We start from the raw sequence: 18,747 nt of genomic DNA, 5'->3' as shown, positions 1-18,747 counted from the left end.
AAACTCCTCTTCTTCCTCTTCTTCTTCGAGCCAATCTGGAAGAGCTCTTCTGCATTCCTGTGGCTCTCTCCTCCTCCACCTCTCCACCTCTTCCTTAAAAAGAAAACAAGATGCTGGAGCCCTTTTTGTGGTCCACTTTGGGATAAGGATATGGCCTCTTGCAGGTCACATGCTTCCAGCTGAGAACCAATCATTTCAGCAAGGTTCTGTGGAACACCAGGTCAAAGATAGCACACACCCCTTACTAGTAAAGTCTCGTGGTAAGGTTAAAGCTTACTGGGAAATGATATATAATGAATTGAAAAGGATGTTCAAAATAACTTATTTTAAAAACCCAGAAGCTTTTCTTTTGGAAATTACAGGGACAGAACTACCTAAATTGGATAGAAATTTATTTATGTATGCTAGTATAGCAGCAAGAATGTTACTTGCCCCAAAATGGAAAGAAGCAGAAGTCCCAGCAAATAATGGATACAAAAACTTAGGGAATGGCAAAACTTATTGGAAGAATAAGAAATCAAGATAACAAACTTTTTATAAAAGAATGGAGATGGTTTATTGAATGTTTACAGATAAATTGTAAACATATAAAAACATTATCAGGATTATTGTAATAACCTGCTGTTTCATAAGAGTACATGTTTACAGTAGAAAATTAAATGAGCAAGTTAAATGAATTTGGATATGCAGGAGATATTAAAAAATAAATTTAAGTGAATCTGCGACCTGATTGACCTACAGGAGAATCCCAGAATTTGCCAATCACGTGGGGCCCATTGTGTAAATAATGTATATCAAGCAGACATTCTGGGGGAACTTCCATTCCTCCTCCCCCTATGAGCATGAAATTCACTCTCGACTCTGAGTATATTTCAAGGAGGAAACTGATCACTATGCTGCAGAGGCTGGGGCAACCTTCCCTGGGCCACTCTGGACAGCACAGTGTCTCCCGATGTTGTGCAGGCCGGGGCAACCTTCCCCAGGACACTCCATTCCATGCAGCCTCTCCTGAGACTGCAGAGCAGGAGGCGGAAGACAGAAAACAGAAATAGGAGAGGGGAAGGGGGCCCAGGGAATGAGTTGCAGAAGTGTGTGGGCGGGCAAGAAAGGGTTTGGCGGCAAGGAGGGAGGGAGCGATGGGGTGGGGGGTGCCCCAAATTTCCCTCCCAAAATGTTGTGGGGGGTGTATGAGATAGTAGCATCTAAGTGGAGATACGTTTCTATTTTTGAAAAAAGAAAGGAGCTTTTATGGCGTGCTTTATAAGTGGCCCCTGAAAAACGGGTACCTGCCTGTAGAATGAATAGGATGAGGGGCCTTTGTAGGAGTTGAGTGCTCCCCCCCCCCTTCAAAGGAGTGGGTTACTTGTCTGGATCAATAAAGAGAGGCCATCATTGGACCTTCCTGCTGACAGGCACTTTTTAGCACCATAGCAGGGGAAATTGTCCACAAATATCGAGGACAAAAAAAGGCCCCGTCTGAGAGAGGCTGACAAAGGCTGGAGTCTTTTTAAAAGCTGCAATGAATGGGGCTCTCAGTGGCCTGGCTAGAAGCGAAAGATGATTTGTCTGGTTTCAGTTTCTGGTTTCAAGCCCTCGGTGTGTCCCACTTGTTCACGCCGGATTTCTCAGGGAAAGCTGTGCCAACGTTTCCTTCCAATGCTTGCAGTCCCAAAGGCAGCATCATTGTGATTATGATTATTCATACGCTGCAGGGTTTAGTTCTCTGTCTTTTCTTTTTTGTCACTTGGGATGCCTCCTGACTGACACCGTTCTTCGCGAGGGATTCAAGCACACACCAAAGGTGTAGGTTTGCACAGTTAAAGTGGGTTAAAGGGCCCTGATAGTAAAGTAAATGGACCCCTGACCATTAGGTCCAGTCGTGGCTGACTCTGGGGTTGCGGCGCTCATCCCGCTTCATTGGCCGAGGGAGCCGGTGTACAGCTTCCGGGTCATGTGACCAGCACGACTAAGCCGCTTCTGCGAACCAGAGCAGCACACGGAAATGCTGCTTACCTTCCCGCCAGAGCGGTACCTATTTATCTACTTGCGCTTTGATATGCTTTCGAACTGCTAGGTTGGCAGGAGCAGGGACTGATCAACGGGAGCTCACCCCATCGTGGGGATTCGATCCGCCGACCTTCTGATCAGCAAGTCCTAGGCTCTGTGGTTTAACCCACAGCCAGTGCAAAACACAAATCCACTTTAAAGGAGAAACTTGGCTTTCTAGAGTTTGGAAACTGATAGGGAAGTGCTATGGAAAGTGTAAAATGAACAAATCACTAACAGGATGACATATAAGCACCCCGCAAGCAAGCATTAAGCATTGTTTGTGATTTATTTGCATTGAGGTCCTATAACCTCAGTGCAAATCAATCACAACTAATGCTTAATAAAGACCAGGTACATTCCTAACTTCCATGTAAGCTTTGTGCAAGAAAATTCATCATGAATGCTCAATAAATATGTCATTTAGAGGAGCATGTAGTCATTTAACATACTAATGACCTGCTGGCCATATGTCTATCTCTTGTTTATTCAGGTACATTTGAGAAATCATTATTGATTCCTGCCCTCCTTGTAGCCCGCAAGCACACAAATGACAAAATCAGAAATTTGCCTCTTGAGTCATCTGTTTTGTGCTTCCAAAATATAGAAGGCAAAGGAATTTGTTTTGAATGGGGTTTTTTACACCAAATTGGATGGTTCCAAGCCAACGGAGCCTGCCTTGTGTTGAATCACGTCTTCAACTGAGCACCTGCTTGACATTCAACACTAGCCCTACTCAGAGTAGACCTGTCAAAGTTAAAGGCCATGACTCACGTAGGTTCATTTCAGTGGTTCTACTCTGAGTAGGACTTCGCTGAATGCAACCTATTGTCAGGATCTTTTAATGTTTTTTTAAAAAAATATTTTTAATGGTTGACCAGTCGTGTGCAAAATTAGAATATTCTATAATGCTGCGCGAAGATGGATCTTCCATTTCTTCCTGGAAAGACTTGCGCTGACACCAGACTCCAGCTCAGTTAATCTTGGTCTTTCTTTTGAAACCTGCAGGTATGGGATGAATTGCCTCATTCAGTTTGAAGACTTTGCCAACGCCAATGCCTTCCGCCTTCTCAACAAATACCGTGACAGATATTGCACGTTCAATGATGACATTCAAGGTAAGAGATGCGGAGCGTTCGCTGACGAGACACGGGACTTGCTACCACACTGTGTGGGGTTTTGCACGCAGCTGCTCTCCGCTGTGAAGGAAATTGGTCAAAGGATGAGCACAGAAGCTGCGTGGCGTCTTAGATGTGGATGTGCTGAACTAGCTCATCCCAGACTTGAGGAAAAAGTCCGCAGGGGCATTCGGAAGTGTTGCTGGCAGCGGATGACACCCATTAGTACAACTATCTGGCAGTAAGAAGACTCATTTCTTCTTGGCTGCTACTGTGATGTCAGTAACAGATGGTAAGGATCTGGGCGACATGGAACTACCATCAACTGGGCTTCTCGGGCTTGTTCAGCTTTTTGCAATGCCTTTTCCTTTTTAAGTTCTGTTCAGATAAGTGTTTTGGAGTCTGTTTCCTGCTGTTGGGGGGCTGGGGGCTTTAAATATGCTTGTATTAGGCTACTGAGGAATGCAAATTCACGGTCACATTGCAGCCTTTTAGGGTCAGCTGGATTCTGGATTACACATACACACACACACACATACACACACACATCTTATTCCTTTCACTGATGCACTTTTCTTCCACAAACCCCCACCCTCCGCTCCCCTGTGAAGCTGGAAAGATAATTGGAAAATACCGTTAGTTTCTTGCATCAGTAGACCCCACTGGTAGGATTAAGGGCCCCTACAGATGTCCTTCTCATTTTGCATCCACAATTATTTGTGCTCATTCTGGTATCAAGGTGTTGTTGTTGTTTAGTCGTTTAGTCATGTCCGACTGTTCATGACCCCATGGACCAGAGCACACCCAGCACTCCTGTCTTCCACTGCCTCCCGCAGTTTGGTCAAACTCATGCTGGTAGCTTCAAGAACATTGTCCAACCATCTCGTCCTCTGTCGTCCCCTTCTCCTTGTGCCCTCCATCTTTCCCCAACATCAGGGTCTTTTTCAGGGAATTTGGATTACTGTGATGTTAAAAGGTCTGCCTTGGATTCGTATCAAGATCATTCTATCATTTTTGATATTGCATCCCAGTACAGCTTTCGCCACTCTTTTGTTGACTATGAAGGTCACTCCATTTCTTTTACGGGATTCTTGCCCACAGTAGTAGATATTTTGTTGTCATCTGAACTGAATTCACCCATTCCCATCCATTTTAGTTCACTGATGCCCAGGATGTCAATATTTATTCTTGCCATCTCATTTTTGATTTTTGATATTTATTCTTGCCATCTCAAAAATGAGATGGCAAAAAAATGAGATAGTATCAAGGTGGTCACATGCAATTCCGCTTTCAACACTGCACCCTCAAAGGTTTTGGGGGTGGGCATGCTGCAAAGCTATGGTTTTCCCCAGTAGTGATGTATGGAAGTGAGAGCTGGACCATAAAGAAGGCTGATCGCCAAAGAATTTATGCTTTTGAATTATGGTGCTGGAGGAGACTCTTGAGAGTCCCATGGACTGCAAGAAGATCAAACCTCTCCATTCTGAAGAAATGGAAAAGCAGCATGTTCATGTTATTGTTGTTGTTTAGTCGTTTAGTCATATCCGACTCTTTGTGACCCCATGGACCAGAGCACGCCAGGCACTCCTGTCTTCCACTGCCTCCCACAGTTTGGTCAAACTCATGCTTGTAGCTTCAAGAACACTGTCCAACCATCTCGTCCTCTGTAGTCCCCTTCTCCTTGTGCCCTCCATCTTTCCCAACATCAGGGTCTTTTCCAGGGAATCTTCTCTTCTCATGAGGTGGCCAAAGTATTGGAGCCTCAGCTTCAGGATCTGTCCTTCCAGTGAGCACTCAGGGCTGATTTCCTTAAGAATGGATAGGTTTGATCTTCTTGCAGTCCATGGGACTCTCAAGAGTCTCCTCCAGCTCCATAATTCAAAAGCATCCATTCTTCGGCGATCAGCCTTCTTTATGGTCCAGCTCTCACTTCCATACATCACTACTGGGAAAACCATAGCTTTAACTATACGGAACTTTGACGGCAAGGTGATGTCTCTACTTTTTAAGATGCTGCCTGCACCTGCCAAAAACAAAACAAAACACACCAGTCTGGAAGGACCAAATACCAGCCTAGTCTCAGAGCAGTATGGCCAGAATCCAGGCTGGGAAGATGGGGGAATGTCTTGTCCCACACTAGCTAGAGGGGGGTTGTGGTGACATTTAAAGCAGAATAAGCATAACTTGTGAACAATGGTGCATTAGCTGAAATGGGGGGGTTACTCCCAAGAGACAATTAAAGCTTTGATCGCAGCCTTCCTCTCCCTTTCCAAAGGAGACTTACAGCTGGAATCCTAAACACACATTCTTTCAAATAAGCCCCATTGGAATTAAAGCCACTTACTTGCAAGTAAACATGGTGAGGGACTGGGCCCTTAGCCAGTCTAGCTTCCCTTTGTTAATTAAGGAACTCTGTTTGAAGTAGAAACTTGCAAGTTTGCGGAAAGCAAAGAGACCAGTTTACAAAAGAATCCCTTCAGCAATCTGTGGCAAGATTTATTTTTTTAAGAGTGACCCTTTGGGATTAAACAAACATTGATTAGCCAACGGTTTGTGCAAAGCAGCTGCGAACACTACTTTAAAAAAAAAAAAAAAAAAAACCCTTCAAGTTCAGCAAACTGTAATCCCAAAGATAAATTATTCTTCTGTGCCCAGGGTGCATTAATTTTGTTGTCTTTTGAGTAATTGGAGAGCGAGAGAACAAACATGTGGAGGCGATGGAGGATTTGAAACACATTTTGAGGAGGGGAAAAAACCCCTATTACTGGTTCCGTCGTTGCACCAAAGCCTTGCAACCTTTTCATCCTATCTGGAATTGGATAGGATTATGAGTAACGACACACCCTGTCTCGCAGGGATATAGGCTTCTTAAAACCACATCACAGAACAGGCTGAGTCATACAGCAACATCGATTCTTCAACCCACTCACCCCACTTCTTCTATCTTTATGAGAGCATTTTTTAAAAAATAAACACCCTGAGTTTATTTGGCAGTGTCCACTTAGTTAGTTAGCTGTACAAGCCAACTATTAAGCCGTAGCTCCACCTAGTGGAAAGAGGAGTGCAGAGCAGTTTTGAGATGATGAACATTCATATATAGTCATACCTCTTCTTGCGAACGCTTCATGTTGCGTTTCTTCAGGTTAAGAATGCGGCACACCCAGAAGTGTTTACTTCCGGGTTTCACCACATGCACAGAAGTGTGCTGTGCAGTTCACACATGCGCAGAAGCGGTCTATAGCACTTCACACATGCGCAGAAGTGCCGCTCTGGTTGTGGACTTTTCGGGGTGCGAACAGCACCCCGGAACGGATAGTGTCCGCAACCAGAGGTACCACTGTATAAGATAGATAGATGATAGATAGATAGATAGATAGATAGATAGATAGATAGATAGACAGACAGACATAGATTGCTGTTGTTTAGTCGTTTAGTCGTGTGCAACTCTTTGTGACCCCATGGACCAGAGAACGCCAAGCACTCCTGTCTTCCACTGCCTCCTGCAGTTTGGTCAAAAGATAGATAGATAAATAGATACCCTTTAATCTTTAGTGCAAGAATGGATTATTGCATAAAGGCCTTTTAAAGTGATTATAGGAAGCAACAAAGACATCAACGGAGGTCTTGCAAGCAGCCTTCTAAGAAACAGTGGTTTGATTACATCTGTAGGAAGGTTTCGTTTGAACCAGGGAGGAAAACAACTGTGTTTCAGGCAGTGAGCTGATAGGTCAGCACCCAAAACACAAAAACTGCCCACTGGGTGACCTTGAGCTTGTCACTGTCTTTCCCCCTAACCTACCTCACAGGGCAGAGGTCAGCAAGGTTTATCTTGCCTGGGCCAGATCAGTCCCTTGGAGATCCCTCCGTGGGCCGGATCCCGCTCCTGCGATTTTCAGTGTCTGCGCTAAATACTAAATAACTATAAAATGAGTCCTAAAAATACACACTGCAAGGGTAAAAAGGTGGTGGGTGGGGGGAACCAATAAAGGACTAAGCCTAGAATCCTACCTGTGCAACTTCTTCAAAAGGAAAGAAAGAATAGCTCACCTGAAGTGTGCGGAAGGAGGCGGGTTGACAACTGAGCCAACATTCATCTCACTGGATTTCATGAATGCCATAACAAATTGTAAAGCTGTGTTCACACTGCGGGCAAGGAACCTGCTGTGATTACTCTTCAAATAACTGTCTGTATTTACCCTTTGATGTGGAGTTTCCTGACACTTAAAAGCAGAGCAGCAGCACCTGCTGGGTTTTAAATGTTGTCTAGATTGCATGCTTGCCCAAGATAATGTTGAAATCTCTCCCCTCCTGAACTATTCATTATAGTTTTCTCTGTGCCTAATTGAGACAGGCATGGAAGGGTGAAGGAAATTAAAGGGAAATCTGTGTTAATTTTTAATCCTAGCTGGATAAATGTTTCCTAAGACTGTGATCTGAAAGACTGCTAATGTGCTCAGTGTTCTGCTCAGGGGCTTTCTGAAGATACAACACAAGACGACAACCATTTGGGCTTCTTGCGGTCCTTTGTTTTTCATCCATATTCAGTGCTGCACATCTTCCATTTCAGAACGAACCTGAGCAATCCACAAGCCGCCTTGTGTCTCCCAAACGTGGGTCCCCAGCTATTGTTGGACTACAACTCCCATCATCCCTAGCTAGCAGGACCAGTGGTGAGGGATGATGGGAGTTGTCGTCCGACGACAGCACAAAATACGACCAAAATACAAAATCAGGCATTCTAACAATCGACACATTTAAGACAGGCAGCAAAATACACTTCAAAGCAAACACCTTGCAGAACATGCACCATGTTTCAAAAGCTGCTAGGGACAGAAACATATTTGTTAACCACTTCAAATCGGCAGGGAGTTCCATAATTTTGATGCCACCACTGGAAAGCCCTGTTTTTTTCAACTGTCCAACGGATCTCATGAGTAAACGGGACAGAAAACAGTTGCCTCTGCTGCTGATTTTGAAGCCCTGGGAAAGTTTGTCTGTCTTGTTATCTCTGTGTTCCCAGGGACATTTCCAGCAACGGCATGTGACTCTATGGGGTTTGGGGTTGTTGTTTTCTTTTCCCAGGAACTGCTTCTGTTGCAGTAGCCGGCATCCTTGCAGCCTTGAGGATCACAAAGAACAAGCTTTCTGACCACAAATTTGTCTTCCAAGGAGCTGGAGAGGTAGGATCCCTGTTACTCTTGAGGAAAGGCCGAACAAGTCGCCGTTTCCCTTTTGCTCATTCCTTTTTCTCTTTTTAAATAGCTGAACAGAAATTTGAAAGCAGTGAAGTCATCGTAAGCCTCAGGAGGCGGGGGTAGTTTCGAGCTTTGCGGCTCTCCTCACATGGTAGCTTTGCAGAAAGAGATTACACAGCTGTGAGGGAAACGGCCCAGAACGACCCTTGTGTTTATGGCTTGGGATGCGAGCCTACATTTGTGCCAAGTCCCTAAAGATCCTGCAGCGTTTCGTAGAGAATGAGACATGACCCACGGCTACCCATATTTCACAGGCTTCTGCTTTGTGTCTAGCGAATGAAGTAAACAGTGCTTCAGATTATTTTAATTAACAAAAAAATAACACACCAAAAGCAGCCAGAAACCAGAATCACCTCCCTTCCCAGGTGATTTTTCTTTCTGGTTTTTTTTTTTCCCCTCATTGCGGGAATGAATTAGAATTACAGAATTGCACACTTGGAAGAGACCACAACGGTCCTCTAATTCAACCCCTTGGTAAATGCAGGTTCTACAGTGCAAAAATGGATAACCATCCCATCATCTCCTTAGATGGCTAGAGCCAGTGTGGTGTAGTGGTTAAGAGCGGTGGACTCGTAATCTGGTGAACCGGGTTTGATTCCCCGCTCCTCCACATGCAGCTGCTGGGTGACCTTGGGCCAGTCACACTTTTCTGAAGTCTCTCAGCCCCACTCACCTCACAGAGTGTTTGTTGTGGGGGAGGAAGGGAAAGGAGAATGTTAGCCGCTTTGAGACTCCTTAAAGGGAGTGAAAGGCGGGATGTCAAATCCAAACTCTTCTTCTTCTTCTCCTTTGGAGTCTCCAGCAAAAGAGAGCCCACTACCTCCCAAGTCTGCCTGTGGTCACTATCAAACAACTCTAACTGATAGGCAATTTCTCCTAATAGAGGAAATGATTGCTGGTGGTGGTTGATTAGATTTATATATCGCCTTTCATCAAAAGATCTCAGAGCGGTTCAGAAGATAAAAGCACAAATAAATAGTTAAAACAGAAACAATACCCCCCCCCAAAAAAAACCCCACAATTAAAAGACTGTAGAATATTAATCAGCCAAAGGCCTGGTTGAAGAGGAACGTTTTTGCCTGGCATCTAAAAATACGTAATGAAGGTGCCAGGCAGGCCTCCCTGGGGAGAGCATTCCACAAAAGGGGAGCCACTTGAGAAAAGGCCCCGTTCTTGTGTTGCCACCCTTGGGACCTCTTGTGGAGGAAGCACACAAAGAAGGGCTTCAGAAGATCACAGAGTCTGGGGACAAGTCATCCTTGAAAATTGCGGTTCTGAGGCTTTAGAGGTCAACACCAGCACTTTGAATTGGGCATGTCATCGGTTGTCTTTTCTGTCTGTGTTTTCAGGCAGCGATGGGCATAGCTCACCTGATTGTGATGGCCCTGGAGAAGGAAGGAATTTCAAGGGGAGAAGCTATCAAAAAAATCTGGATGGTGGACTCCAAGGGACTCATTGTAAAGGTATTAACAACAGGTCTATGCTCCCCATCCTGGGGCAAGTCTGGGGGAAGGTGTGTGTGTGTGTGTGTGGAGAGCAGCTTTGCAAATGTTTGGGATGGTTCAGTGCAGAAATGAAAGAAGCCTATTGTGAAGAGCACCTATTGGCTAGCACCCATGGCCACAAACACATGTATGCCAATATAACTTGACAGTCCAGCATGCTGCTGTATAATACAGTGGTGCCCCGCAAGACGAATGCCTCGCAAGACGGAAAACACGCTAGACGAAAGGCTTTTCTGTTTTGGAGGTGCTTCGCAAAACGAATTTGCTATGGGCTTGCTTCGCAAGACGAAAATGTCTTGCGATTCCTGGGGTTTTTTTTCCCTCCCAGCCTTTTTCCCAAGCCCCTAAGCCGCTTAACAGCTGTTTGCTAAGCCGCTTAACAGCTGATCTAAGCTGCTTATCAGCTGATCTAAGTCGCTAATAGCCTTTTAGCAGCTAGTCCGCTAATCCCTTAAACCTTTAATAGCCGCTAATAGCCTTTTAGCAGCTAATCCGCTAATCCCTTAAACCTTTAATAGCCGCTAATAGCGCTAATCCGCTAATGGGCTTGCTTCGCAAGACGAAAAAAACCACAAGACGAAGAGACTCGCGGAACGGATTCTTTTCGTCTTGCGAGGCACCACTGTACTTGTCTGTAATGCAGTTTGCAATGGTGAGTTCACAGGACTCATGGAATCCTGTCCATTTTCATCCTCTGTTCCTTTTGAAAACCGAGCCCAGTTCCCCAAGGCCTCTATACATAGGAATATATTAGTTTCTTAGATTTCTCAAATCCTCTTCCTCCCCCCCTTGCTCAAACCCCAAGCATTTGGGATAGATAGCTAAAAAAAAAGTTAACACATGCATACTGACAAAACCAAATAGAATGAAATATCCATTAAATAGAAAAGTGGTGTGTCAAATTTTAAGTGATGCCATCGTCTCCCTTCTTTAACCGTCAAAAGTCAATGCAGCAAATGGCATTCCCTCCAACATTTCTCCGATGAAAATGGGGACATCCCATTCCATAATGATAATTTTGCTGTTTATACCCTACATATCTTACTAGGTTGCCCCAGCCACTCTGGGCAGCTTCCAACATATATTAAAACATAATAAAACACCAAACATTTAAAAAACCCTTCTCTATACAGGATTGCCTTCAGACAACTTGGGGGGTCGGATAACTCCATACCCTCCAATATTTCTCCCATGAAAACAGGGATATCCTAAGGAAAAGTGGGACATTACAGGATCAAATCAGAAACTGGGACAGTGTCTGTAAATAGGGACACTTGGAGGGTCTGAAATTACCGTCTTGCACCAACTTCAGATAGCACTCAGACTTGGACTTTGGGGGGGTCTCCAGAGGAAAGGAGCTTCTCCAGCATTTGTGGGGCACCTACCAAGAACAAGTCATAAGTTCTTGGTGCCCAGGTGGCATAATCTTAGCAGATATCTGGTGTTAGGGCAAAGGCGACTGCTTCAAGTCTATCACCTTTTGCTTTGTTTGACTCCCAGGGCAGAAGTCACTTGAACCATGAGAAAGAGATGTTTGCTCATGACCATCCCAACGTGAAGACCCTGGAGGAAGTGGTGAAGGCAGTAAAACCAACAGCCATCATTGGTAACTGTTATGCTCCCCATTGCTTTGGAACGCTTGCTTTTGTTTTTATATTTCTGCTTTTTAGACTGCAGCCTTAAGAGATAAACCATTTGCTGATGCTTTTGTTTTTGTTTTTCCTTTACCTGTTGCAGGTGTAGCTGCTATTGCTGGCGCTTTCTCTGATCAGATTCTAAAGGACATGGGGTCTTTCAACAAGAGGCCAATTGTGTTCGCCCTGAGCAACCCTACAAGCAAAGCAGAATGCACTGCGGAACAATGTTACCGCTTGACCGAGGTATAAGATTCCCCTTCCTCCTGCTTTCATTTCATTTTTGATTAATTAATTAAATTTAATAATTGTGTACCACTTGACTGCAAGGAAACCTCTAAGTGGCTTGCAAAAATTTATAACGGAACATTAAGGTTACTGCTTTTAAAAACAAGCAAACGGTTAAAGACAGCTGCTTTAAAAATATTACTACCTTGCCACCCCATTCTCTGCTGAGCCGCTGAATGAAATTACAGAATTCCAGGCGCTTCATCAAGGTTGTGCTTCCATTGGGAAAATTGAGACACAGCGGAAGCTACTAGCTAGTGTCTTTAAGACATAGGGTGTATTAGAACATGTATACACTTGGAGGGGATGCAGGTGGCGCTGTTTGCAAACAGAGCCTAGGACTTGCCGATCAGATGGTCGGCAGTTCGAATCCCCACAACAGGGTGAGCTCCGGTTGCTCGGTCCCTGCTCCTGCCAACCTAGCACTTCGAAAGCATGTCAAAGTGCAAGTAGATAAATAGGGATCGCTCTGGCGGGAAGGTAAATGGCGTTTCCATGCGCTGCTCTGGTTCGCCAGAAGCAGCTTAGTCATGCTGGCCACATGACCCAGAAGCTGTACGCCGGCTCCCTCGGCCAATAAAGCGAGATGAGCACCACAACCCCAGAGTCGGCCACGACTGGACCTAATGGTCAGGGGTCCCTTTACCCTTTACCTTTATACACTTGGAAGTCTGCAGCGGAGGGGGTGCAGAACATTACAGCCCAAAAGGGTGTCAAGTTGCCCCTCTCATTGCTTCAGCAAAAGCAGCAGTCAGTCATGGCTCTTGGTCTCTCGGTGCAGTTTCCTCCAGTCAGCAGTCAAGATGTTCTTACCTCCAGCCCCGCCTAGAGTTCTGGCTTGCCCAGCAGCTCATGGAATCTGAATCATTGTAGCGTTGGAAGGGACCACAAGGGTCACAAAGTGAAGTGAAGGACATGAGGCAGGAGTTGATAATGCAGGTGAGCTGTGCAGGAGCAAGCTGCCAGCCAGCTCTGTGGAGGCTCCTTTTATTGACACAATATGCAAACCCAGGCAGATCCATTTTGGGCTGTGACCTTTACACATCTTCCAGTCCCGAGATCATGGGGTGGTACAAAGTTATTTCCACCGCACTATTTTCCCCTTGCACAATGTATGATGAAGGAGACAAAGGTCACAGACAGGACATGGCAGACTATTGAGACCGCCAAAGGTTAGACAGAGGGCAAGATGCTCAGACAGCTCTGGCCTTATCTGTGGGGGGGAGTGTGGTTCGCACCCCAAGGTCATGCGTGCAGACAGCTGAGGCTGCCCGCGGGCAGGAGTGTGCTCCATTCCTACAACGTAGTCCAACCCCCTGCAATACAGAGTGGGTTCAAGGGGGGGGGTGGCACACGCTCTACCACCGATGGAAAGGGCACCTGCCCCCCCTTCCTCTGCCAGTGATTGAAGAAGTCAAGGCCGCTGCTACGAAGGCTTCAAGCTTCCTTTCGGTTTCCACTTCTGCCCAAGCTGCCTGGCGTTCTCGCAAGTCTCTCAAGGTGCCCAAATCTTTCTCGCTCTCTTTACAGGGCCGAGGCATATTTGCGAGCGGGAGCCCGTTCTCCAAAGTGACCCTGCCAAATGGACAGACCTTCATCCCAGGCCAGGGGAACAACGCCTATGTTTTCCCGGGAGTTGCTCTGGGAGTGATCGCCTGTGGAGTCCGGCATATCTCCGACGATATCTTTCTCACCACAGCAGAGGTTTGGGAATTTCCTTTCCTTCTGCCACCATTGCGGCGGCAAATTTCTCAGGACTGCGCCCACTACCCCTTTCTGCCTTGTCCTTTCAGAACTCCTTCCCAGGGCACATACACCTTCTGTTTTCAGGCCTACCGCCCCCCCAAGTCCCCTTTCTCACAAGGCGCAGGAACAAGACCCAGGTTCATCTGTGAGGGAAGCTGTTTAGTTTATTTTTATTTTATAAAATTTATACACTGCCTTCGGGAGAAGAAAAGGCTAAGGAGGAAACTCTACACAAATCTGGAGTGAAGTCCCTAAGATGGTTGGATGGCGCCTTGTACGCCTCCTTCCGGCAGTGTATTGCTCTGCTTTCCTTTGGACCTTATCAGTGAGGCTGAGAGGAGGGGTCTTGTCATCAGGGCAGCCCAGGACCTCCACCCACACTGCCCAGGCTTGTGCCCCGGAGAGGCCACTTAAGTGCTGCTAGCACAGCAGTTTGGCTTCACCCCCAGAGGCACACTCCATTGTCCCTTGAGATAGATAGATGCCAACAAGATTGCAAACGAACAAACAAACCTCGAAGTGGTTTTGCGAAACATTCAAGAGATAAAATCAGCAAGAAGCTGAAAACCAGATTGAAATGTACAGCAACCTTCTACATGTCTGCACAGGCTTGCCTAAACAAAAATGGCTTTATCAGGCACCTGCTTGATATCAATAGGCAGGGAGTTTTCTATTATCTTACCTAGGCAGCTGGGGAAGGCTGCCTAGGTAGGGATAGTAGCCTCAGGCAGCTACCAGTGAAGAGCTGACATTCAGAAGGCCTTCGCGTTTATCTTGCTGAAAATCCGCACGACTCTCTCTCTCCTTTCCTCCCCTTGCTAGTCGATCGCAGAAGAGGTCACTGAAGAGAATCTTGCAGAAGGAAGGTTGTATCCGCCTCTGAGCTCCATTCGAGATGTCTCCTTAAAAATCGCTGTCAAAGTAAGTTTCGTGGCCTTTTCCAATTTGGCGAGGTTGAAATGGTACATCGGAGGCCTTCCTCTTGAAAACAAAATGGTCCCTCTGGCTTTTTGCAAGTACCGTATTTTTCGCCCTATAGGACGCACCGTCCCATAAGGCGCACCTAGTTTTTTGGGGGGGAAATAAAGGAAAAAAATTATTTCCCCCCCAGGCGCGGGGTTGGGGAAGCCCGAGCTTCCCCCGACCCCAGCCCCCAAACAGGCAGCTCTCTGCAAGCCGTGGGAGCCCAGTGCTGGCTCCCGCTGCTAGCGGAGAGGTCCGCGAAGCCTGGACGCGCTGAGCTCAGCGCGCGCAGGCTTCCGCATGCAGGCACCTCTCCGCCAGCAGCGGGAGCGCTCCCGCTGCTAGCGGAGAGGTCCGCGAAGCCTGGACGCGCTGAGCTCAGCGCGCGCAGGCTTCCGCATGCAGGCACCTCTCCGCCAGCAGCGGGAGCGATCCCGCTGCTGGCGGAGAGGTCCGCGAAGCCTGGACGCGCTGAGCTCAGCGCGCGCAGGCTTCCGCATGCAGGCACCTCTCCGCCAGCAGCGGGAGCGATCCCGCTGCTGGCGGAGAGGTCCGCGAAGCCTGGACGCGCTGAGCTCAGCGCGCGCAGGCTTCCGCATGCAGGCACCTCTCCGCCAGCAGCGGGAGCGATCCCGCTGCTGGCGGAGAGGTCCGCGAAGCCTGGACGCGCTGAGCTCAGCGCGCGCAGGCTTCCGCATGCAGGCACCTCTCCGCCAGCAGCGGGAGCGATCCCGCTGCTGGCGGAGAGGTCCGCGAAGCCTGGACGCGCTGAGCTCAGCGCGCGCAGGCTTCCGCATGCAGGCACCTCTCCGCCAGCAGCGGGAGCGATCCCGCTGCTGGCGGAGAGGTCCGCGAAGCCTGGACGCGCTGAGCTCAGCGCGCGCAGGCTTCCGCATGCAGGCACCTCTCCGCCAGCAGCGGGAGCGATCCCGCTGCTAGCGGAGAGGTCCGCGAAGCCTGGACGCGCTGAGCTCAGCGCGCGCAGGCTTCCGCATGCAGGCACCTCTCCGCCAGCAGCGGGAGCGCTCCTGCTGTTTGCGGAGAGGTCCGCGAAGCCTGGACGCGCTGAGCTCAGCGCGTGCAGGCTTCAGCATGCAGGCACCTCTCCGCCAGCAGCGGGAGCGCTCCTGCTGTTTGCGGAGAGGTCCGCGAAGCCTGCATTCGCCCCATAGGACGCACCCAGATTTCCCCTTCATTTTTGGAGGGGAAAAAGTGCGTCCTATAGGGCGAAAAATACGGTATCTTGCAAGTACCTTGCAAAATGGTACTTAAATACTAGGGTGCAGGCTTACCTGACAGGCATAAACAGCACTGTTTAAGCACCACCAACTCGCTACACACACGTAAGAGGCGATCAGCTTAGGACTCGACGAGATCCTCTCGCTTCCCTGCTGAGCATTGGTGGGCGTAGCCCCTTGCGAACAGCAGTCTAGTCGCATAAATGTGGATATGGGTTAAAATCAATAAAACTCGTTATCACAGTCAGTGACCAGCACACAAAAATATATAGAGTAACACCAAAAGAGAAAACCATAGCAATAAAATTGCTAACAACTGTATTGTACTATAGGGCGATATACAAATTGACCAGGCTACTATAAAACACCAGGCACAAAGAACATAACAACAAGTTTACTAAAACCAGTCCCTGTTGAGTTTTACATGCTGCCGAAGAATGTTTAGCCACCCTGGGAGAATTGGATGCCTTCTGATCTGAAAGGAGTTAGAGAAGCATAGAATGCCATCCGATTGTCCTGGGAATTTTCATTAAAAGGGTTCAATAAAAATCTTAGATATAGCACAATGAAAAGAGCAATATGTAAGAGCATGGGTTATTGATTCTACCTCTGCATATATTACTATTTACTATTCCTGTTGCTTGGTCCCTGCTCCTGCCAACCTAGCAGTTTAAAAGCACGTCAAAGTGCAAGTAGATAAATAGGTACCGTTCTAGCAGGAAGGTAAATGGTGTTTCCGTGCGCTGCTCTGGTTCACCAGAAGTGGCATAGTCATGCCAGCCACATGACCCGGAAGCTGTACGCCGGCTCCCTTGGCCAATAAAGCGAGATGAGCGCCGCAACCCCAGAGTTAGCCATGACTGGACCTAATGGGGAGGGGTCCCTTTACCTTTATTATTATAATAATTTGTATACCGCCCTATACCCATAGATCTCCCGGGTGGTTCACAAGAGGGGATTTAGGGGGATCTCCCCTCTAGAACCGCTGATGGAAGAACATTTAAACATGTCAGAGTAAAGGCTCCGCAATGTTTTAGGAGGGAGGGTGCATAAAGCTAGTTCTCTGGTTTATTTGTTTATTGCATTTATAGTCCACCTTTTTTTCCTTGAAGCTGATGGTTCTCCCCCTCCTCATTTAATCCCCACCACACAGCCTCTCAATGGCTCTCCAGTCCATGGAATGGGTGTGGATAAAATAGGCATGCATGGGCCTCCCATTAAAAAAAAAAAAAATGCCCAGCACAGTACAATCCCCATGGCCAGAGCGTGTGGCCTAGTGGATAGAAGATTGGATCAGTTTGTGACAGTAACTGGGAGTGTTTGTGTGAAACCTATAACAATAAATACCGTATTTTTTGCTCTATAAGACTCACTTTTTCCCTCCTAAAAAGTAAGGGGAAATGTGTGTGCGTCTTATGGAGCGAATGCAGGCTGCGCAGCTATCCCAGAAGCCAGAACAGCAAGAGGGATTGCTGCTTTCACTGCGCAGCGAACCCTCTTGCTGTTCTGGCTTCTGAGATTCAGAATATTTTTTTTCTTGTTTTCCTCCTCCAAAAACTAGGTGCGTCTTGTGGCTTGGTGCATCTTATAGAGCAAAAAATACGGTATATGTGCTGTGTGCACACATATGTATTTAACAAGATTTGTATACCACTTAAGACACGAACAATAAAATTTACACACACACACATGAATGAGTGGTATAAAATATGAAAAAATACATGAATGATATAAAATATAAAAAATTCTGCATTGTGCAAAGCTTGATTTGGTGGCCTTTGTAAGTTACGCAAATGAAGCTCAACCTGTTCATAGCTGAGCAGTTGACAACACTTTATATTCCTTCTGCAAGTCCTAACACAGGAGCAAGATCCTTCTAGACGTCGCTTAATCTCTGCTTCAGCCATTGGGATGCCCTACGCAGCCGCTGAGTGAGCTTGATAATTGAGTAGGAATTTGAGGCTCAGTCGCCTGGGTCCAAACCCAACTTCCAATGCCAACCTTCCCGATCCTGGGCCCCCCCAGACATTTTGCACCAAAGTATCTTGAAGGCACCAGATTGGAGGAAGCCACCCTATTCCTTCTCGTCTTTCTCTTGCTTTTAGGTTGTCGACTATGCCTACAAAAACAACTTGGCCTCCTGGTACCCGGAACCGGAAGACAAAGAAGCCTTTGTCAAATCCCTCATCTACAGCCCTGACTACGATTCCTTCGTTATTGATAATTACCGGTGGCCGCAGGAAGCCATGCAGACTCAAAACATTTGATGTTCCTCTCGCTCTCTCTTTTGGTCTTAAAGAGACTCTGATCCTTAAGATGCTCCCATTTCTAGCACCTCGGATATCAGTAGGTCTTCAAGCTTATAGATTCCTCAGCTTATAGATGGAGGGGGGTTGAGCAAGCGCCCATCTTTCCTTGGTGCCATTTTTCCGTTCTTCCTTTCTTTTCAAAGAAAAACGCACACATACCTGAGCCGGAAATGACGCAACAGGGGCCATTTGCGTTCCCAAACAAATGCACTGACACGTTGAAGTCGGCACAAGATGGCTCCATCCTTTTGTCTTCCCTCTCTTAGTTTAAGCGCATGCCACAACTTTGGGGAAACGTTCTGCAGTGTGGACGCCGTCCCCCAAAATGCCCCACAGCTCTGGCATAACCCCACTTGCCCTTCCCAGTGTTAGTGCTTGGAACAGAACTCCAGTAAACCCCATAATAGCAGTGGCTGAGAGGCCTTACAACTAGGGACGTGGCCAAATCTGTCAATTTCACTTTCTTTCGCATCTCCCCCCCCCCCCCATTCCTAAGCTCAGTTCCCCACAATTCCACATCAGTTTGTGGCTTTTTTTTAATAAAAAAAAGGCCACACAGAAATCCATCATATTTTTCCTGATATACACATTCTTGTATGCAATTTTGCCTTATATACGCATTTCTGCAAGCATTTGCCCCTAACA

The 18,747-nt window shown here is 47.0% G+C and overlaps 1 protein-coding gene and 1 long non-coding RNA gene across 2 annotated transcripts in view; both read left to right on the top strand.

Annotated features, from left to right (window-relative positions):
• ME3 (malic enzyme 3) overlaps window positions 1-18,634 on the top strand; it is an 86,317-nt gene extending 67,683 nt beyond the window's left edge. Inside the window, exons 8-15 of the mRNA XM_083436522.1 lie at window positions 3,055-3,164; window positions 8,247-8,344; window positions 9,769-9,882; window positions 11,425-11,530; window positions 11,662-11,804; window positions 13,377-13,550; window positions 14,415-14,513; window positions 17,899-18,634. Coding sequence (XP_083292648.1) covers window positions 3,055-3,164; window positions 8,247-8,344; window positions 9,769-9,882; window positions 11,425-11,530; window positions 11,662-11,804; window positions 13,377-13,550; window positions 14,415-14,513; window positions 17,899-18,060 — 1,006 coding nt within the window. The 3' untranslated portion in view covers window positions 18,061-18,634. The remainder of the gene's footprint in view (window positions 1-3,054; window positions 3,165-8,246; window positions 8,345-9,768; window positions 9,883-11,424; window positions 11,531-11,661; window positions 11,805-13,376; window positions 13,551-14,414; window positions 14,514-17,898) is intronic.
• Window positions 1-18,747, top strand: part of LOC310675891 — a 96,105-nt gene that overhangs the window by 75,581 nt on the left and 1,777 nt on the right. The window lies entirely within an intron of this gene.

Source organism: Podarcis tiliguerta, assembly GCF_965153285.1.
Source record: "Podarcis tiliguerta genome assembly, chromosome: 4".
NCBI lineage: Eukaryota > Metazoa > Chordata > Lepidosauria > Squamata > Lacertidae > Podarcis > Podarcis tiliguerta.
Note: the sequence above shows the minus strand (reverse complement) of the source record. Positions and strands in the feature narration are given on the sequence as shown.